The sequence below is a fragment of the Pholis gunnellus genome, assembly GCF_910591455.1.
Source record: "Pholis gunnellus genome assembly, chromosome: 12".
NCBI lineage: Eukaryota > Metazoa > Chordata > Actinopteri > Perciformes > Pholidae > Pholis > Pholis gunnellus.
This window is the reverse complement of record NC_136539.1, coordinates 13,983,845-14,003,594: the sequence shown is the minus strand read 5'-3', so window position 1 is coordinate 14,003,594 and position 19,750 is coordinate 13,983,845. Positions and strand designations below refer to the sequence as shown.

The window sequence follows — 19,750 nt, the reverse complement described above, 5'->3', positions numbered from 1 at the left end:
TTATACTATACAATGCAAGCTGTTTGTAATACACCCAAAATGTGAACTGGTTATTATTGACTCATGTGTCTGATGCTGTGGTTATGTGTATTTGCTGATATTATGATGATATTGTTAACTAGATTCTGCTTTCTACCAGTAAATGTTATTTACAAGTATAGTTGTTTTTTTTTGTTAATGCCCATCTCATGATCATAATTGTAATGTGTTTGAGGCTCTGAATTTGCTTGTGTTGGTGTACATTCATTTTTAAACTGACGTATATATATGCCAGTGTTTTGTATTGACTCTCTTATAAGCTGTGCCCCTCTGTTCCCTCAGTCTCTATCGAAACAGGTGAAAAAGCATTCCGTTTTAAGGCTCCCATCACATTTCTAAAATTTACCATGACACATTAAAACCATGACATGTATTGGATTATTTAAAATGTATTTGAGATTAATGTTAAATTGTCTACTTTTATATGGCTGTATGGTGCTTCCTACTGAGCAGAAGAGGACGGAGGGGACAGCAGAGAGCTTCAGGGGAGGGTGGCTGTCTTTCAGGGGGGAGAGGGGGGTTTCAACTCCATTGCTTGTAAGCGCAGGTGGCACAAACACAGACAGCTGGAGCGTGAGTTTTGCTCCTCGTCTGGAGCTGGTGGCTTCCCGTAGGGTGGCACAACACCCTGCAGGATACCGTGGGGACCCATCTGCCATGGCAAGGCCTGCTCACAGACGCCCCCATCCATCCACCCACCGTACGCCATACTTCCTGATAGCCCTAACTCACCATGTCCAGGCCACGTATGTTGTCAACAATACCATGTAACAGTGTCTAATCCCTACCAGGTCCTCACCCTATGGCCGGACAATTCCTAAATACTGTAAACCAACTCAACAGAGGAATAACATCGTGCACAGATTGCAGAATACATTTACTTTATCAGTACTGAAACAAGGCAGAGCTTAAGATCAGTTATTACAATTGATGGCATAGAGGACTGAAACTGTCTGATAGCTATTTCATATGGAATCGGTGTCGTGTCTGTATCTTGTCATTAATTAAATAATCTTGTGATTACACCACATTTTGGAGGAAAACATCACAGTTACTTTTCCGTCCATGGCAGACTATTTCTTGCCAGAGATAATAATGGCTCATTAATTCACGGAGTGAATCTCTGAAATATCGGTTCATGTATGTGTGAGGTAGGAGGTCACTGTCACATTAATGGAGTCTGCTATCTAGGAGAAAAATGACAGCCATGTGACCTCTGTCAGCACCTGCGTTGATGGGGGACCTGAACAGATGTTTCTTTTCTTCTTCCATTTTTGTGTTTTTGAACTTGTCAATGGAAAACCACTCAAGTATCTTTAATTCGCCCTATGTTTAAAAATAACAAGATGTTTCAAACTGTCTGAAGAAATTTGGTTCATTAAAGCATGCATATTTTCTAAATTCAGCTACGGCCAGATTCCTTAATAAACACAAATCAAAATGTGCGAGACAAAGTGAGAGACCGTGCTTGTAGTCCAGCCCTCTGAGGCTGCAGCCAAGCTCCAGTAACAGCCATCACAATGTTCAAATTTATTGTTCAACTATTTACTGGATGACAACACAAATGATGTATTTACATAACCTAATCATCAATCCAAGGTTAGCAACCTGCTATACTCAATAAAATGGAAAACAGGGGAACTCGGGATTCAGGATGAAGAACAGTAGCTCTCCTCAACAATAAAGACAAGAGGAACCACGTATTAAAAGTTGAAAAGTTTGAAAATTTTTATTCACAAATGCCAAAGAAATGAAAAGAATAAACCTTAGGTGACCTTCTACTGCAAAAAACAACCAACGAAACAAAAGTCTTTGGCTTAAACGAACACTACAAAACAAATTTACAGAGGAACGATTCCTTAAACTGTACATACAAGTTACCACTGGCAATTGTGTGGCACGAGATTTAAAAAAAATAAAATCAATAAACTTTCATGTAGCTTTATGAAAATCTCTTATTTCCTCAAGCTGTCTGTACAACAATCGTCATAAATTAGAACTCTTTTCATATAACTTAATGACTGTTCAACATGGTGGATACTTAGATGAGCAGTTTTTCTTAGGTGCACCTCTGCAACTCTTGACCCAGATATTATGGCACTTGGTTCAGACACCACTAGCAGCATTAACCTCACAAGACAATATTACTTCTCAGTCTCAGGCATCACACAGAAATCTCGAGTATAATCACAGCGGCCCTTTACATTGGTTCACACCCAAGCTGACTACAGAGGAAATGCTGCCGCATGTTTGCCTAGACCCCCGGACAAAGCAACAAACATGTTTGTTTAAAAGAGCACAGATCCCGTCAACACCACAACGTTTTGTTGACCTTTAACATTTGTAAATCAGCCTCTGGAATCTATCGCCATAAAAAGCAGCAGCTGTTTCAAAACCACGAAACTGAGTGTGTGTGTGAACATGAGTAGAAACATGTTGTCGCCCTAATGATTACTATAATACATCATAAAAAAATAGGTCTAAAGGAAAATCAAAAAGTATTCAAAACAACCTATAAGGAAATAGCTGTATGTGGCCAGCTCCTGAGCGTGGCATTTGGTCTGGAAGGGCGGGCTGGACCTGCTAACCCGACCTAGTACAGAGGAGAAAGAAAACTCTGAGGTAGATAGCTGGTTTGACTGACCACCAGGTCGAATCACAGGCTTATTGGAGGACCATAATCAAAAAGCCTGCTTTAATCCACTATGATTCAAAACATGATCTGACTTTTTTTTTTTTTTTTTCTTTTAAAGGTCATAGCACTATCTTTTTATAGTTGAAATTTATTTTCTTTTTTCCATTTTTCAGTAAGTATGAAATTAATCTCTTGTTGGATCCAGGGCTTCCTGTCTGCGTCTGTACTAACTATTACCTATGAAACTGAATGTAATTGTACAAAAAAGGCACACTGTCCAAACTGCAATCTAGTTTGCAGAGTCACTTATGTCCCGGTTAAAGAGACAAAAGGATTTCCTCAGTGCACAATCTTTGGTGAAGTAAACTACATTTGAAAGTGCCTAGTGTGTTTGTTTCCTGTCAAAGAGCGAGGTGCAATAAAATATACGTATTCCTCTCATTTAACCCCCCAACTCGCTGAACTTTTGCCGAAATTCTATAACAAGGCTTTGATGAGTTGTTTTTTTTTGCACAATCGTAAGTCTAAGTTTTCCTGTTAGCTGTTCAGTTAAAAGTGAAAAAGACACACCCCATCAAAATAACAATTAACATCACCCAAAAAGACAAAAACACAACCAATAAACAAAATAAATTTGCCCTTTCTCATTCCCCCACCCCACCAATTTCAATATCAGCTATTTTACAATACCAAGTAATCAAAAAGGCATGATTCAAAAGGTAGCACATTCCAACATCCAGAAACATGTAAGGTCTTCTGACTAAATAAATATTACCTTCAATAAAATCATCACATGTGAAGTCATTTCTTTTCAAATGTGTTCCTAAAATGTCTCCTACTTTTCTATCAGTTTGGAGGGGGAAAGCCATAACATTGATTTGATTAAGAAGCCCTACAAAGCTCATTTCCAAGGCAACAGCTCTCGACATTGTTTTGCTTGTTGTTGCTCTCTGTGGTGTTCTGTACAACTACTGTATCAAAACTATGAAGGCAAGTTTCAATTGGACAGCAAGATCAATCTAAAGTACTAAGAGAAATCACTTTACAAGAAAACAACAGGTAACACTTCACCATAGCAACACTCACACAGCAAGCACAAAAACATCATTTTCAAAATGTTTGGCTGAAAAAATGTCCTCAGAATAAAAAAATCTGGAAATATTAACAAAAGACATATTTACTATCATGCACTTTGAACAACTAGTCACATGAGTCTTCCTTGTATCCTGTGTCAATCCTTGTGTCAAAAATAAACGTTTTCTAGTATGAAAATAAGACTTTTTCAAATCACACACTTATATATAATATATATATATATATATATATATATATTATATATATTAATAATTTGAACTGAATGAACTCAGATATTCTCTATGAAAATGATACCAAAAATAGTCTCACTTAAACATTTGCAGAACCTGTGCAAAACAGTGAAAAGATCCTTAGCATCCGTTGCCTTTGTAGACATGATTGTTTTAGCTGTTGTCCGAATGTTACCTCAGCACTACTTTGTTTGTTGGTAGGAATATGGGGAATGATTGCCAGATGTATCCACTTGTGACTGTGCACCATTTTCCTGGAAGAGAGCGGAAAAATAACAATGAGCTGTTGTTTTAAATCCCGATAATGCTTTACACACATCAGGCTGCCGTGATGTTGACGCACGTACCTCGACAGGAACATTTGATGTCTGCATGTGTGCATACTGTGGGATATACGCTCCTTGCATAGCTGTGTTGGCGGCCATAAACTGCACAATGAAGGAGTAGAGATGAGCCATACATTTTACAGTTTAATGGAGCACTTTAAACACCTCATTCTCAAATAGGTGTAATGTGTGAACTCATTTCTTCTCCCATGCTGAGTTCACTCACCGTTCCTGCGCTGCCCAGAGAAAGATGACTCATCTGCTGCGCAAGAGGGGCCATCATGGAAGTAGGCTGTAGTGACATAGATGGGTCCATAGAGGGCGATATCACAGTACCCTGGAAGAAAAGTGTGCCCAGATGAGAGGGATGTAGTATGCAGCTTGTAGCACACAAAGTCACTGAGGGTATATTCTTATATATATATACTAAAATACTAAAAAAACATAGATTAAAGATGATAGAATGTCACAAAACGTATGCAGAATATCTGGGATGTAGATGCGTAATGTGCTTTTTTTTTTGCAGGATTGGATTTCAGGCAAAGAGTAACAGTAATCTCAGACTTCACATCTAATGCCCACACCAGAAGGTGAAATGTAACAAGCTGAGCAAGTTGTCTATGAGCATCTTGGCTGGCCTGATGCATCTAGCAGTGTTTTCTCATCTATTGCTGGCTCCTTTTCAAAGTAAGAAAGGAGTCTTCTCTCTCAGTTCAAACCCATCTGTGATTAAAAAAAAAAATATTCGACATCTGTCATCAAATACACAGCTTCACATAGCCTCTCCAAAGCAGTCGTTTTTACATCCCCATACAAAACACTTTAGTACAGTAAATCCTCAAGGATCAGTGTCACCTTATGTGTAACTACTACTCTCCCATATTGTGTCTGTCTGTTTACAGAGAAATGTTTCACTTCTGTTACACCCACAGAGGGAAATGTTTGGATTAAAGAGGAAAAAGGAAGATAGAGTTGTGATGAAGACAGTGATGATGAGGAGAGATTTAGTTCTTACTGGGTGCTGCATGATGTAGGGTTGATGGGCCATCCAGGATGGGTTCTGCACCTGGAGCACCACACAAACACACTCTGTAAACACACCGGCATTGAACAGCTGCCATTTCCAGAGATCACATGCTACTGTGACGGCAACAAGCATGAAAGGCAACCGTGCCCTTTGTCCACACGCACTCATCCACATATTTAATCCACACCTCAAAAAACACCAGAGGACGAGTGAGCCGAGTTACTGCGTGTACAACTGATGAATGCAACGTCTTTGTTGAATTACAGTATCAAAGCTACATATCTGCCATTGAAGGGAGGGATTCAAACCTGGTATGCTGAAAGCGGAGACATGTATGGAGACATGGATGCTTGAGCGAGCATCCTGTTGGAGATACTGTATGTTGGTGGGAAAAATCTGAGGACACAGAATAAAGTGCAATTCAATAAAATAAAGTAAGTTAAGCGCAATGAATTGTATTCTGACCACGACAGAGCAATCTACTCTGTTGTTGTAGCTTACCCATTTTGCATAGCAGCTACACTGGGGTCATACGTGAGTGTCATTCCGGCCTGGGAACAAAAGAAGGCACAGGTTTGGCGACTAAACAGAAGCTTGCAACACTAACACTTAACCGACACAGCATCATCACATGACGGTCCATTGTGTATCTATTGTGCTCACACCTGAAAGAGAGCACCCTTGACTACAAAAGACTTCATAATTAACAGCAGGGAACATAACCAGGATTACAACTCAATAGAAATGGGTAGCTACTGATAGGATCCATGAGATTCAGAGAAGATGACTCTTCAGCAACACTAAACAATAGAGTCACTCTAAAGTGCCTCTGCTTTTTTCGTCAATATTTGTGACACGCTCTGTTGTTTATCATTTAACACTTAAGATTGATTATTTATGGATCGGTTTCCATCACCACTTACCAGTCTGTTGTCACCGTCCCTTCCCCAACCGCGACCATTCAGGGCAAATTTATTTTGACTTTGTCGCTTTTTCTGTCCACCATCAGCAAACTTGACCAGCAAAGGTTCAGATGGCGCTAAAGAGAGATCAGTGGCGAGAGAGTACAATAAAAGGCTTCGTGTTAAACGTCATCTCACACACGCGTTGCCGTCTATTATTGCATGCCATACAGCCATTCACTGCCTGAAGCCTGGGAGTGCACATTTACTAGCCAGCCTGGGAACGCGGACATCTAACTTGGCAGCTGTGGAGCTGTAATCCCCTCCCCTTCCTAAAGGAGGCAAGGCCAGCAGAGACTATTTCAGTCTAATAATCCAATTAAAAAGCTTAGAGAGGGAGCGGACGCCACACAGAGCAGCTCCCTCTCTCTCACGTTTTCTTTGTCTGTGCTCTTCCCCCTTAGGGCCGAGTATGTATGAGCAGCAGACTCACTGACTCCAGCCGGAGGCAAGAATCAGTTGGCTGACCACTTCATCCTGTCTATTAACTTTGTACAAATTAAAGCCATAATAAGATAAATCCGGACATTTTCTCTAAAGTAGTATATTCATGGCATGGCAGTTGAACTAGAATATTTTACATGCAGCTGGCAATATAAGATCATTATACTGTAAGTCTTACCTGGAACACCTGCAGGTGTCTTAAGAAACTTTCCGTTGAAGTGAGAAATGACTGCATCGCATTTTTCAGTTGACTCCATCCTAAAGTTATAAAAGACAAAATGTACACATGTTGTAAAGGACTTGTATACTCTCCACCATTTGGCCACACGGACCTATTCGTGCACACCCACTTACACAAACATTCCAATGACGCATTATGATGTTTGTCAATCATGACCCTGGCACCGCCTGTCAGGGTTACCTTCAAACGTCAGGTTGTACAAGTACAGCTAGTGTATTTACTATAATTAAATCACCCAGTCATTATGAAACTATTTCTCATCAGAAGTTTCCATTCGTCCATTCATGAACTGTTCTCTCTGCCTTTTGTCTCGTCACCACAGCTATGTGCTTTTAGGTATTCATTTCAGAAATGAAACCTATTCTGCATTGAACTGCATGGGGATTTTTATGATGAGACATCAGCAAACCCCAATGAGTTTTAAATATGTATAAACAATTTGAAATGTTTAGTTGTTGGTATTACTGATCCTTTGGTATAGTTAGCAGTATTCTATCTTTACAGCCATATTTCCCATAGTCTTTGTTATCTAATGTTGTAAAGGGGATCTTGCCAATTGTCTCCCTTCCTTGACATCACTTCCATTTCACTGGTACATCCATCCATTATCTTTAACCGCTTATCCTGTTCAGGTCCCAGCTGACATTGGGCGAGGTCAGGGTACACCCTGGAAGGGTCGCCACTATCTCGCAGGGCTGACATATATAGACACAGACAACCATTCACGCTCACATCCACACCTATGAACCATTTGGAGTCATCCCTTAACCTAAGCTGCATGTCTTTGGACTGTGGGAGGAAGCCGGAGAACCCAGAGGGAACCCACACTGCCACGGGGAGAACATGGAAGGCCAGAGCTAGCCAACATACCACACAGTGGTAATGTTTCTGTTTACTGCAGGAAAGGCGTCTCTTTATTTTGTTTAATCATACCATTGTGTCATATTTGACATAGTTCAAATGCTAACTATCTCTTAATGTTGTTTCAGGACAATGAGTCATTGACAATGATCTGACCTTGCAAAGCCCACTCCTCTGCTGCCTCCACTGGAGTCCCTCAAGATGCGTGTGGATATGACCTGGCCGAAGTGCTTTAACATGTTCTCCAGTTCCTGCTCGTCCATAGTCATCGGCAAGTTGGAGATGTACAAGTTTGTCGGGTCTTGTTCTTGTTGCTGGACAGTGGAAAAAGGGGAAAGAAGAAGCCAGAGGTAATGTAATTACACGATAGGACATTGTTGAAACACCTGGAAAACACAAAAACATTCCTTTGTGGTATCACGTTCCCACTGGCTTTAGTAACAAAGAGAAGAGAGGAGGGGGTTTCCATAAAATTCCATATCACGTATCCCTGGAAATGGCTCAACGTTTAATGGATTTTAAAAGGGATATCAGTAAAGGGGTTAACATGTCTCTGCTTCTTCCTGTCTGTCTCTGTTGGGGGTTTTAGGTAGTAAAGGGTCACGGTGAACAGTGATGGAAAGACATTTGCATGCGGCCCACAGTAGCTTGAGGCTCACATCAGCTGATTTCTTGCTGCATTTTAATAGCATCAGCAGAAACACAAGACACGGAAACAATTCCCTGGGTGGAGCGGCCGCCCACCATAAATATCCATCAGCGTTGTGTTGTTCAGAGTCAGCGAACAAGGACAGGTTGATTTAGTACACTGGCTAGTAAAGTCAACATTTCAACAAAATGTTGACCGAATATTCAACAAAACACAGTGAAAGGAGTCCAATCAAAAGGAGTTGGTCCTGAACACAGATGGAAGGAGAGATGGGATGATGGAGTGAAGGGTGCATCCGTTTCAACACCTCAGCTCGATGCAGCTCTTATAACTCAAAAGAGAGCATGAGACCTTCAGTGATACTCTTACCTGCTTTTACAGAGCTGAGCATTTAAACTGGTAAGTGTTCACTTAATAGCCCCCAATTAGGCAAATAGTAAATTGTTACAAATTGAATGCTGGTTTCTTTTCTGTTTGTATACATTATTTCATGCAAGATACGTTTTGGCCTGGCCTTTATTGTCACATAGTTTGTATTCCAGAATAAATCATATTAGCGAGTTATTCAAAGAGAGTCGGAGGGTGAGGTGAATGGTCACATGTTCTATTGATGCAGTAAGGGAACCATAGCAGCGTCTCTGTTTTTATACCGACTATCATCACTTGAGGGGAATTTGCAAGAAAGAAAACCAACAGCATGTATGAAAAAAGGCTCAGAGAAACTGAAGGAAAACAACATGGCTGTGAGATAAGACATCTGTTTGTGCTTTGGATGGGTCACCACCCATCAGCCATTCATTAACTGTGACTGACGCACGTTTGTGGAAGAAGAGCTGATGAAGATGGATGTGAAGCTACTCTTTGCCTCACTACAGAGACAAGATGTGTAGGATGCTGTAGAAAGTATGTGATCTACAGTATACACTTTACAGGGATATATTAGGTTAGAATTTCTGCTTTTTGTTTCGGAACAAAATATTCCACGTTCACACCTGGTGAGGGCCCAGTACCGTCTCAGCCTTATCTGTTGGCCCCTCAGTAGCTCCACTGAAGCAGTTGGGAATTTGAGTGTCCTCCTCAAGGGCCCTCACAAGTGTGTCAAAGACGGAGTGCTGCTCTTTCACTTCCTCTGCCCACATTTACTGTGACTTTCCGGTCACAAGAAACAATATTAAACAATGCTATTCCTCTATTAATGTCAGTCACGCAGCTTGACAAAAACATCTAAAACAATTCCATGATATACAATGTTGACTGTATTAATAACATAAGGAAAATGCCTAATATGCATACAGAGAAAGGGAAGCACACAATCAAGTATTACAAAGACATGAATTGGAATAACATATGGTAAAAAGAAGGGAAACTCTTATCTGGCCACTTCCCACCACCTGCCTTTGAAATAATAATGAGAGAAAGTCCATTAAGGGTGCCTGGGCAGATAAAAAAACAGGAAAGGGGACCTTTGTCAGAGAGTCCATTAAGCCCAAACAAGCTTCAGCAATAGTGAGAATAAAGCTGGAGTGAAAGGCTCACACTTTATAATGGCATTTACCTTCCACAATACAAAGATTAAACTTCAGCATGCCCCTTGGAGCTGCTCTATTTTAATTAAAAAAGTAAAATGGGTGCACAGAGGCATGTCAAGAAGCTCTACAGATCCCCAGACAGGGAAATGAGGCCAAGGGTTCTTGCTCAGTGTCGTATGGGAACTAATTTCCCCTGACTGGTTCCTGTTACCATAACAACACACACTTATTTACTTCCTTTACTGGTGTCAGAGAGTGTAGTAAAGTATTACAGTCCTACCTAAAAGCCCTTTATAATGACTGTCTGTCCACAAAACACTAGGCACCTTTAATGCAATAACCTTTAATGCATCTACTGTATCTACTGTAGAAGATACTTTTTTTTGTATTTCCTGCAATTTTTAACATATTTGCTGCATGAAGTCTCATTTGCTGCTAGTTCATTTTTGCAAGGTTTAAGTAAAATAATCTTTTGTATGTGTAATGGTGCTTTGAAGGAGACAGAAAGACTAGTTTCAGTTCCCTAAACATGTCCACATGGCGGATAATGTCTCTGCTACGTCATCCCACTGTCAGCGACACCAATCTCTACCCTCTATAGTCTGACTATTGGCGCCACTCGTATGCAAAACCCTTGGGATGCCCGGCTGGGAGCTGTCAGCGGACAGAACACCTTTGAGAACCATCAATGATGGATTTGCATGCAGGGAAACGCACACATATAGATTATAAATAGAGTCCAAAATGGAAAAAAAAGAAATGGACGTGAGATGCAGGAGAGAATGAGACAAATAAGAAAGAGAGAAAGACGGAGCACCGCACAGAGGGCAGCAGGTGGCAGCATAAAAAGCAGCATGCTGTTATAATGATACAGCAAATGTCTCAATAGAATACTGCAGTTAAATGCATTTAAGTGCTCACTGTGAATGTCGTGTCAAAACAAATAAGTAACTGACACTGTGACATTGTATTTACACGCAAACTGAAACATTCACGCTTCAACAACTTTGCGCACATTTGTCACATTGATTCTGGAAATAGATGAAAGTCCCTCAGTTAATCTGGTGCTAAACTGAGCCTCAAATCAAATTTCAGTTCCATAGACACCAACTGTATATTTACTGTTATCAACACATGCTTCCTTCATGATTCAACTCTCAGAGTCACTACCGAGTTGGGGAGCATACTCTCTGCAGTCAAGGATTCCAGTCGTGCTATCTAATACGACAAAGATCGCCGGCCAGATGGAAGAGAAACGGGGCTACTGGGTGACGTGTATGAGTGTGATATCAGGATTAAACTGTAATGAATCCTCACCTTTGCCATCTGAGCTTGGACACCAGTGGTCTTCAGGGCGGCCACAGCTTTCTGAGCAGCGGCGGGGCTGTCAAAGTCCACAAAGCCATATCCTGAGGAGACAGGCAGCACAGTTAGGACAATGTTCTATATAGCCAGCACAAACAAATGACTGTGCCTCAGTGTTGCGTGGGCGGACCTATGCCTCTATGTGGCGGATGATGATGGGTTGTGTGTTCATAGGGAGGTATAAGAAAGCTTTACTTACCGTGTCTCACTATGTTAATTTACAATGTGTATGTCTGTATGTACTGTATATACACTTCTGCATTGTATTAGTATATTTAACTGTGTACATTGTATTTAAGCGCGCTTTTGTGTGTGTGTGTGTGTGTGTGTGTGTGTGTGTGGAAGGAGAGGTAGAAATGCGCTGAGGATGCAGATACCAGTGTGACGTTCATGGCTCAGGTCGGCTCTTTGTCCTGGGAGGTACAAACAGGGTGAACCTATGGTCCCTACCCTCTACTGCAGCTGCTATATTTAACCTTTTCAAACTTAATTAAGGTGAATATGTCAGGACGCTTTCAGCCGAGGCACATTGGTACTCAAAGTTTAATGTGAATCCTTGTCTTACGCTGTGTCTCAACTTGCGTTCTTGCGTACTAACACTTGCTACTTGATTGCATAAGCGTGCTCACACTGATAAGTATGGCAAAATGCACCCGGACGGTGTACTTATAGGAGTCATAAAGTTGCGTGTGGAATGCTGGACACTTCTCACCCTTAATGGTTGCCATCTAAGCTACAAAGCTGAAAGGGAGGGACCACCAAACTTGTAAAAAGGGTAGCTTAGGAAGCTGCAGCGGCTGCGTTTGCTACGGTGAACACCGCACTATTCAAATGGCGACACAGCAGGAAAAGGAAAATCAAGTTCATTCTTATTCACTTTTAACACAATTGTCAGGTGAGCAAACAAGCCGGCAGATACTTTGGCCGTCGACAACCGGATTCAAATGTTGCCCCTATTACTCCATCCGGTTGCAATTTGCCATTAAAAAGAAGAACAAACAGTCAAATGTTGCGTTCATCATTTCTGGTAAATGCACAACAAGCGTGTTTGATTTGAGAACACTGCCCTGGCAAAATTCACACACTACAGAGTGTACTACATTGAAGTTTACTAACGGAAGTATACAAATTGAGACACAGCATTAGTTATCACAACCAAGTTCTGAAATTAGTCAAACATTTGTGAAACTCAAGGCCGCACAAAGTTATTGTTAAACCATCTTTTGGGCTTTTATGCAAAATTCAGTCACAGCTCTACAAGGTCTTTAACAGTGTCCCTTTTCACTGAGAGCCATCGATTAACTTGCTTCTGCATAATCCAGAGGAGAGTGACAACATTATCCTAATCCCATCAGCACAAGGCAGAATCAGACCAACGCTGTCACTCAGCATGAAGAGGAGGAGTCGGCTACTTCTTCCCGGGAAACACCCACAGCAGCGACAAACCGACAGACAAGGCTGAGGGCTTAAAATAACATCAGCTGGGAGGCAGCTTGAAGCAGCCTGGCTGTCTGTTTCCTGACTTGCCCGGATCATCTGACACAACTGCATAGCTGTTGAATTACTTGATGTTTTGATAGAATTCCCACATTGGACGTCTACCAATATTTGAGAACATATTAAAAACAATATTCTCTTTTGACGAGGGTTGAAACATCCTGCCGGGAGATTCATGAGGTTTCTTGATACATACTTCATCAGAGGAGAGATAAAAGAGGGCAGTGTTGGAAAGAGAAGAACAACTTCACACACCTTTACATTTGTTTGTAGTCTTGTCCAGGATGGCCTTTGTTGATACAATTTTGCCATACCTAGGGGAGGAGCAAATAGGCGAGGCATTGTTAGCTGGATTATGTTCCAGACCGAGCCAGTTATAAAACACGCAGAGAGGGAGGGTTGAGCAACAATCTATGACATCACCGTAAAAATATGAGAAACAGGAAGTGGTTTCCATGTGGTGCTTAAAATCCCCTGCATCTGAGTGCAAAGTTAAACAGTCCTTTTTTAAAGTAAACCACTGTATGAAACTGTCTATAGACTGAGTTACCGAATTTAAAAAAAAGTATTTGTTGTACTGTTTTCAATCTGCACAGTCCAAAAGAGTTAATATACTATATGAAGTGGGAAAAAAACATCTTTAAAATTGGGAGTTACGTAATGTACATAGGCTTCTCTTAAAATATATTTCCTTCAATGTGGGTTTTCCATTTGGCCAACTACAGTGGGTAAATTCAGCCCATATGTATCATGTTAAAAATGACCTATATTTAGCCAGGGATTAGGCTAAATGGTAAAATTGGTCTAAGTGCATGAATTTATGACATTTTCTTCATCTGAACTCAAATCTCAAATCATGTGTGGCTATATGATGTTTGCTCTTGCACAACCATCGACATGTACACAGGAAGTGATCACCAGCACGTCCAATATTTTAGCTCACATTTGAAGTGAGAAGTATTTCTCTACTTTAAAATAAAACTGTGGCATTTAGGTTGGTCTTAAATCCGAAGATCCATTTGTGGATCAATCCATAATTTCAAAGTAAAAAGAAATACATTCTCACAGTAAGGCATTTTGAGGATTGTTTTGTATCCATCTGAATGTTTAATGAAATAAAATAAAGAGGAATAGAATACAGTGTCACTGCTGAGGCCAATTTCAATATGTGATATATTTCTAAACACAATATAAAAACACACATTTTGCAGCTTTGTGTTGTTGAAGTCAGGGTCTCGGAAAAAAGAGCGAATAAAATCTCTGAGGCACCAGGGTGGTCTCTCTGCTCAGCAAATATAAGGAATCAGTGCACAAAGAGAGCTGTGGATGAGCCCAAAGCTGACAATATCTCTCCTTTATTCACACACATGATATATGGAACCCCTGCTGCTGTGCCACACATGCTCATCATATACACTTTGGCCTTGTTTGGCTTCCCAGATACATTTTTCATGTTTAAATTAAGTCTGCAATACGGCTACTTTTGTTATAATTTCAAATATACACATATAAATCCGTACTCTGCATGGTCCAAAACTACTCTATTCTTCATAGAAAGATAATAAAATCTTAAATTATTTCTTGGAAGATATTTAAACTATGGCTAAATGTGTCATTCAAAGGCAGCTTATTATAAAGGACTTGTAACACTGTAAACTACAACAAAGACAAAACTAAATACAGTTTCTGATGTTTCAATAAAACAAGTGTGCAATTTTACTCATAAACTATGCATATTTACATCTCACCTCTTACATTTTTACACCATATTTGTATTTGAACAAATGTGTGTCAAAAATGACTGCCACTGCTGATTCTCACTACTCTCTAAAACTCCGAAACTAAGTAGGCCGAAAAATCAATGGCCGATCAATAGCGGATAATGATGAGAGGAAGTGTGGTACTCACGGCTGACAGAGCTTGACCAGGTCATGGTCTGTGGTTGAAGGGGACAGGCCTCGGATGTAGAGGTTCGTTTTGCTGAGCTGGTCCCAGCCTGCAGTGCTGCTGCTGCTGCTGTGGTTGCTCGGGCTGGGTGGAGCCATGGGGTGTGACGACGGGGCAACAGGTGGCTGGAACACACAGGGAAACACAGAAAAACTTCAGGACGGGTGGTAATTAAATATTGTTTACCGTCATGGTTCAGAGTTCTCAAGTCTACACGAATGATTCGCCTCTGACCACAACCAACATCTCTAATGGGTGTGGTCGAGTGGAGTCAGAAGTGTGCTTCTGATGTCACCGCGTACTGAGAGACCCTGGAGTACACTTGTACATTACTGCAGCAAGGGGGGGGGGGGGGGGGGTTAAACCACTGGAGGTCTGCAGAAATAAGATTTCTATGGGGAAGTTAAGTTACTCTTAAAACCTGTAATAACTAATTTTGCAGCCACTTTTGGGCAGCAGTAACGAGCTGAATAGTATTGACATAATTTACCCTTTCAAAGTTGATATTGCAAAGTTCTTAGCAAACAAATGTGCTGATATACACATTCAGCACATACAGAGTGACATTAGCATTCGTTTACAGTTTCGTTTCGTTTCGTGTTTCTGGCAATCTGTTGAATGGAATACCAATGGGCCCTCCCTTTTAGCTCTGTTTTGCTCTCCGCCACCTCCCGAGGGAAGTTATTACGCTGCAAAAAAACTCCGGTACGTTCACCAACTGGCTGATAACTGTGTCTGCTGATTGGTGCTGGGCTAGCAGCGTACACTGGGTTTGCCAGAGCTTTGTAGAGCTGATAAAAGCTGGGCTGTTGCGTCTGGAAATGGCGGGAGAGACCAAACAGGTAAACATGATTAGATGTCTCTCTGTGTAGAACTTCACATATACACAAACCAATAAAGGCCTGTTGTGTGCCCTCACCAAGTCAGTGACATATGGTCCCATATTAGTTGGGGGAAAACTGTCTGGATACCCCATCATTAGTATCACGTTGATTTCTGTCCAGTGTGAGGATACGTATCCGTAGAAAAATCTCCATCACACCTTCGCAGTCAGCACAATCAGGGTCCACAGGGGCTTGTAGCTTCTTAACCTGAGCACTGTTGTTAATGAGCAGCTTTAGAAATATGTTCAGAATGGTTTCAGTGACCTCTGGTATTCATTTAAGAAAGATTTGTTTTGCTCTGAGATTATAGAAAATAAAAAGTCAAACAACTGGCACTGTGAATTTGACGTACTATTACATTTTTGTTCCTTTTTTTTAAGTCTAAGTATTTCTTATAATGCCTCTCCTTTGACAAGGGGGGGAAAATAATCAAAAATCCTTCAGCGATTGGGCAACTTTTTTGTTTTATGTTTACAAGACACAGATGTCGTAGTCTGAGAGAGCTCTCCGCCTCGGGAATTTGTCTTCTTTACTATCCAACACTGATTACACCCCCCCCCCCCCCCCCCCCCCCCCCTGCCCCCCCTCTGAGGAATCACAGGCTGAGAGGAAGCTGAAGGAATCCCAAGCATGAAGTGGTGACAGGATTGAGCAACCCAAGTCAAGACTAGAGAATCTTCTCTTGTGACCGACTGGTCAACAGCCTCACATGCCTTCACCGTGAAATAAGTTTGACTTACTGGTGACACAAGTCCTCATTTCTTCCACCATAACGACCAGCTATCTGCTTTCTTAAGCACGGTCTGTGTCACAAAGTTCAAATAATGAGCAAGCTTTCAGCATATGGTGGAAACTAAATTGTTCCACAAATTAAAGACAAAGGATTATCTGATAAAACAAAACTGCCCGTCAGTAATTGCCATAAAGATAACAGCAATAATGTTGCTACTGTTGCTATGTGAATAGGTGACAGAAGAGTAGTCACAAAATCCTTTGCGATTCTCGGAAAATGAAATAAAAACCTCATTATGAATGAGAAACATGTCACAGTTGCTCTCATGACGAGTCCTCATTTACAAACAACATAACCGTGGCGTGACTGTAAATGGATTTTCCCGATTTCTTGGGAGGCTATTACCAGAATCGCAGATCAGGCAACATTCAGGCCCAAAACGTACTTAACATGAATTACCAAAGAAACAGGAATTACTCCTTAACTAGCTGAATAAACCTCAGTTTGGCACCAAATATTTTCAAAAAGACCTCACTGGTGCCTAAGTAAAGGTGGCATGTGTCATCATACTAGTTTGGTTTAATCATCATAGGGTTTACAGCCAAACACAAGACATAAAACAAGTGTGCAATCACAACTTATTTCTCAGCAACTCAAAAAAGGAAATCTTGAATGGTAAATGCTGAATTATTAACAAGACCTTTGTTTTTGTTATAAGCTGCAGCTATTCCCTTATGGTTCTTAGGTAGATGCTATAGAGATAAAAACGGACTCTTCCATACTAATATCTTTATGTTAGCAATTAGAACAAAGACAGTAATAACCTAAACTGTATGGGGCAGGACATGAGACAAATAAACACTAACTAGGGGTCAAGAGACTTAAAAAACTACATGCATTACATACAATCATGCAATAGTTCATAACATATGAAGTAGCACTACAAGACAAGTCGTTCTTTAAAGAATGCTTGCCACAGAGCCCCGAGCTACGTTTTCAGTCTGGGCATCAGGTGAGTGCAACTTCTGTTTTCATACATATGCAGCCGCTTAGTGCAGGACTGTGAGAGAGAATGTGATGGGGAGAGGACGGCATCTTATCAGCCAGCTCCAGACCGGCAGAGCCTGTCATATCCGAACTGGAAATACACAGCGCTTCCAGTAACAGGCCTCGCCCATGGAGCTCTAGCCACAGGATAACAGCGCGAGCACTTCAGACTAAATGTGCGTATTCAAATCGTTTGGCTAAAGAGAGTTTTTGAAGAAGAAGAAGAAAATCTAGATGGAACATCCATACTATTATTCTGGAAGACACAGAGGAAAAAACTAATTTGCAAGCAAACAGGGAATTACATTTTAGGTGACCTTTAATATATACTCTGGAAATTGCAAACATCTGTTCGGTCGAGTTTCTGTGAAGTGGTGTTCGTTGTCAGCTCATGTGTACTTTTTTTAACAATCCAAAACATGTCAAAGTCATGCAATTAGAGGGTTCAGTCGACTATTTGGCCACTATAACCATTGAATACAGCATCAACTGTGGTCACAGGCCTGTATCTCTCCGGCAGTGGACCACAGCCCGAGCAGCAGGTATTCTCAATATGCATAAGTGGCCGATCTGAATGCTTCATCACGCACAGAAACACAACACATGCCATTTCAAATTAACGTTACATAAGTAGCCTGAACCAAAGTAAGTTTCTCCTTTCTGTTTGAGCGTCGGCTATAAGTTGCTGCTGTCAGACAGACCCTTTTTTTTTAGCGACTTCTATCAGCTTTGTGATTTATTATGTGTGGTAGACGGCTGGTAAATGTGAGCGTGTTTACCTGTTTGCGATACGGAGTCCTGAGTGGGTTTCCAGAATTTGCAAAAATCATCCTCAATTCGAATAAGGAGGGTAGTTTTTTTTTTTTTCTTCAGTTAAGCTACAATTTTTCTAGCGAAATACATCAAACTCCTTGTATAAGTAGAAAATGATTGGGCATGGATATCCTCCTTACTCCGCTAAAGGACACACAGATATAATTCTATGCATAATAGCTGTATACATATCCTTATTGTCGTCGACTATCCTGCCACAGAAGCCTCCGTAAATTGTCCCAACTTCGATTGCCCAGCCCCGTTTGTTTGACTGGCTTCATTGATTTGCAGTCAGCGCTGCGCAGGACAGACGCTGCCATGGTGGGAGAAACCATTCTACCATTTAGTGTAGGGGGAGGTTTTTTAAACAGTGATCCCAAAATGCATATACATTTGCATCTGTTCACTCTGATGAGGATTTAAAAGTATCTTTTTAACCTACAACATGCTTATTGTCATTTTGTAATAATCTACAGTGGCTTTTGTTGTCCGAACACATAATGTAGAGACACTCTTTACACCTGTTGTTCATTTATGTAAAGATGCATACCAAACATTCCGCCGTCAAGGTTGGTCCATGTGATATCCTGACAAGTTTCAAAGCATTTCTCCTCTCAGTTTAACTCGCACACACTATGGAGAATATTATCAGAAGAGGGGGAAATAAAATCAAGTTCTACGTTTAGTTTTAATGATGGTTGTTAATGGCAGTGAAGGATTCTATTTAGTTCGGAGGCAGCGATTTACCGATAATCTATATGAGCTCCGATGTAATTGGCCACGATACATTGGTTTTAGAGGCCTGAATAAAAACGGTCACAAGGTGTTTTTTTTTTCAATAGAAATGCTGTATTAGCTACAAACGCATCCCTTTCCCGTAAAATTAGGTGTGATTAAAAATAGAACGCATAGAATGCGTAAGCCAATATAACCAGACACGTCTGAATACACACGCACATGTGTGTCACACTGAAACCGATCAAAAATAGACTTTAATTTCACTTAAAATATTTGGAAAAATAGGTCCTTTCCTCAATATATAGACCTACACATGTTTTTTATTGAATTACAACATGTTTGGTTCATAACTAAATGATCAGTCCAGTGAATATCGCAAAAGCTCTGAACATGAAATGTCTAGAAACAACTAGTAGAGGACATTTTTTAAATATTGCTCTAGATTATTCCTACTATAATCCTTTAAAGATTAGGTGTTTCAGTATAATAATATTCCGTTGAAAGAGATGGCTTCTATAATGGATTGTGTGCATTAGGACTCTCCTAATGTGAGTGACAGCTGGTGATGCTGGTTTGTGTGGTGGGGGAAGTCTTTATTGAGCAGGTAAGAGGGACAGGGTGGGCTATAAATCAAAAGCAATCTACCCACCACTGTCACCTGCTGATTGGAAAACCAACACTGGTGGCA

General features: G+C 40.8%; 1 protein-coding gene across 1 annotated transcript; it reads right to left on the bottom strand.

Moving 5' to 3' along the window:
- Window positions 1–1,742: 1,742 nt before the first annotated feature.
- Window positions 1,743–18,583, bottom strand: rbms1b (RNA binding motif, single stranded interacting protein 1b). Its single transcript, XM_079170020.1, has 13 exons — window positions 18,291–18,583; window positions 14,809–14,972; window positions 13,156–13,214; window positions 11,356–11,447; window positions 8,017–8,174; window positions 6,937–7,016; window positions 6,276–6,391; window positions 5,854–5,903; window positions 5,661–5,748; window positions 5,341–5,391; window positions 4,552–4,662; window positions 4,347–4,427; window positions 1,743–4,253 (listed from the first exon to the last, which is right to left on the bottom strand). The coding sequence occupies exons 1-13, from the start codon at window positions 18,339–18,341 to the stop codon at window positions 4,182–4,184; spliced, it is 1,173 nt and encodes a 390-aa protein (XP_079026146.1). The 5' UTR covers window positions 18,342–18,583; the 3' UTR covers window positions 1,743–4,181.
- Window positions 18,584–19,750: the final 1,167 nt, after the last annotated feature.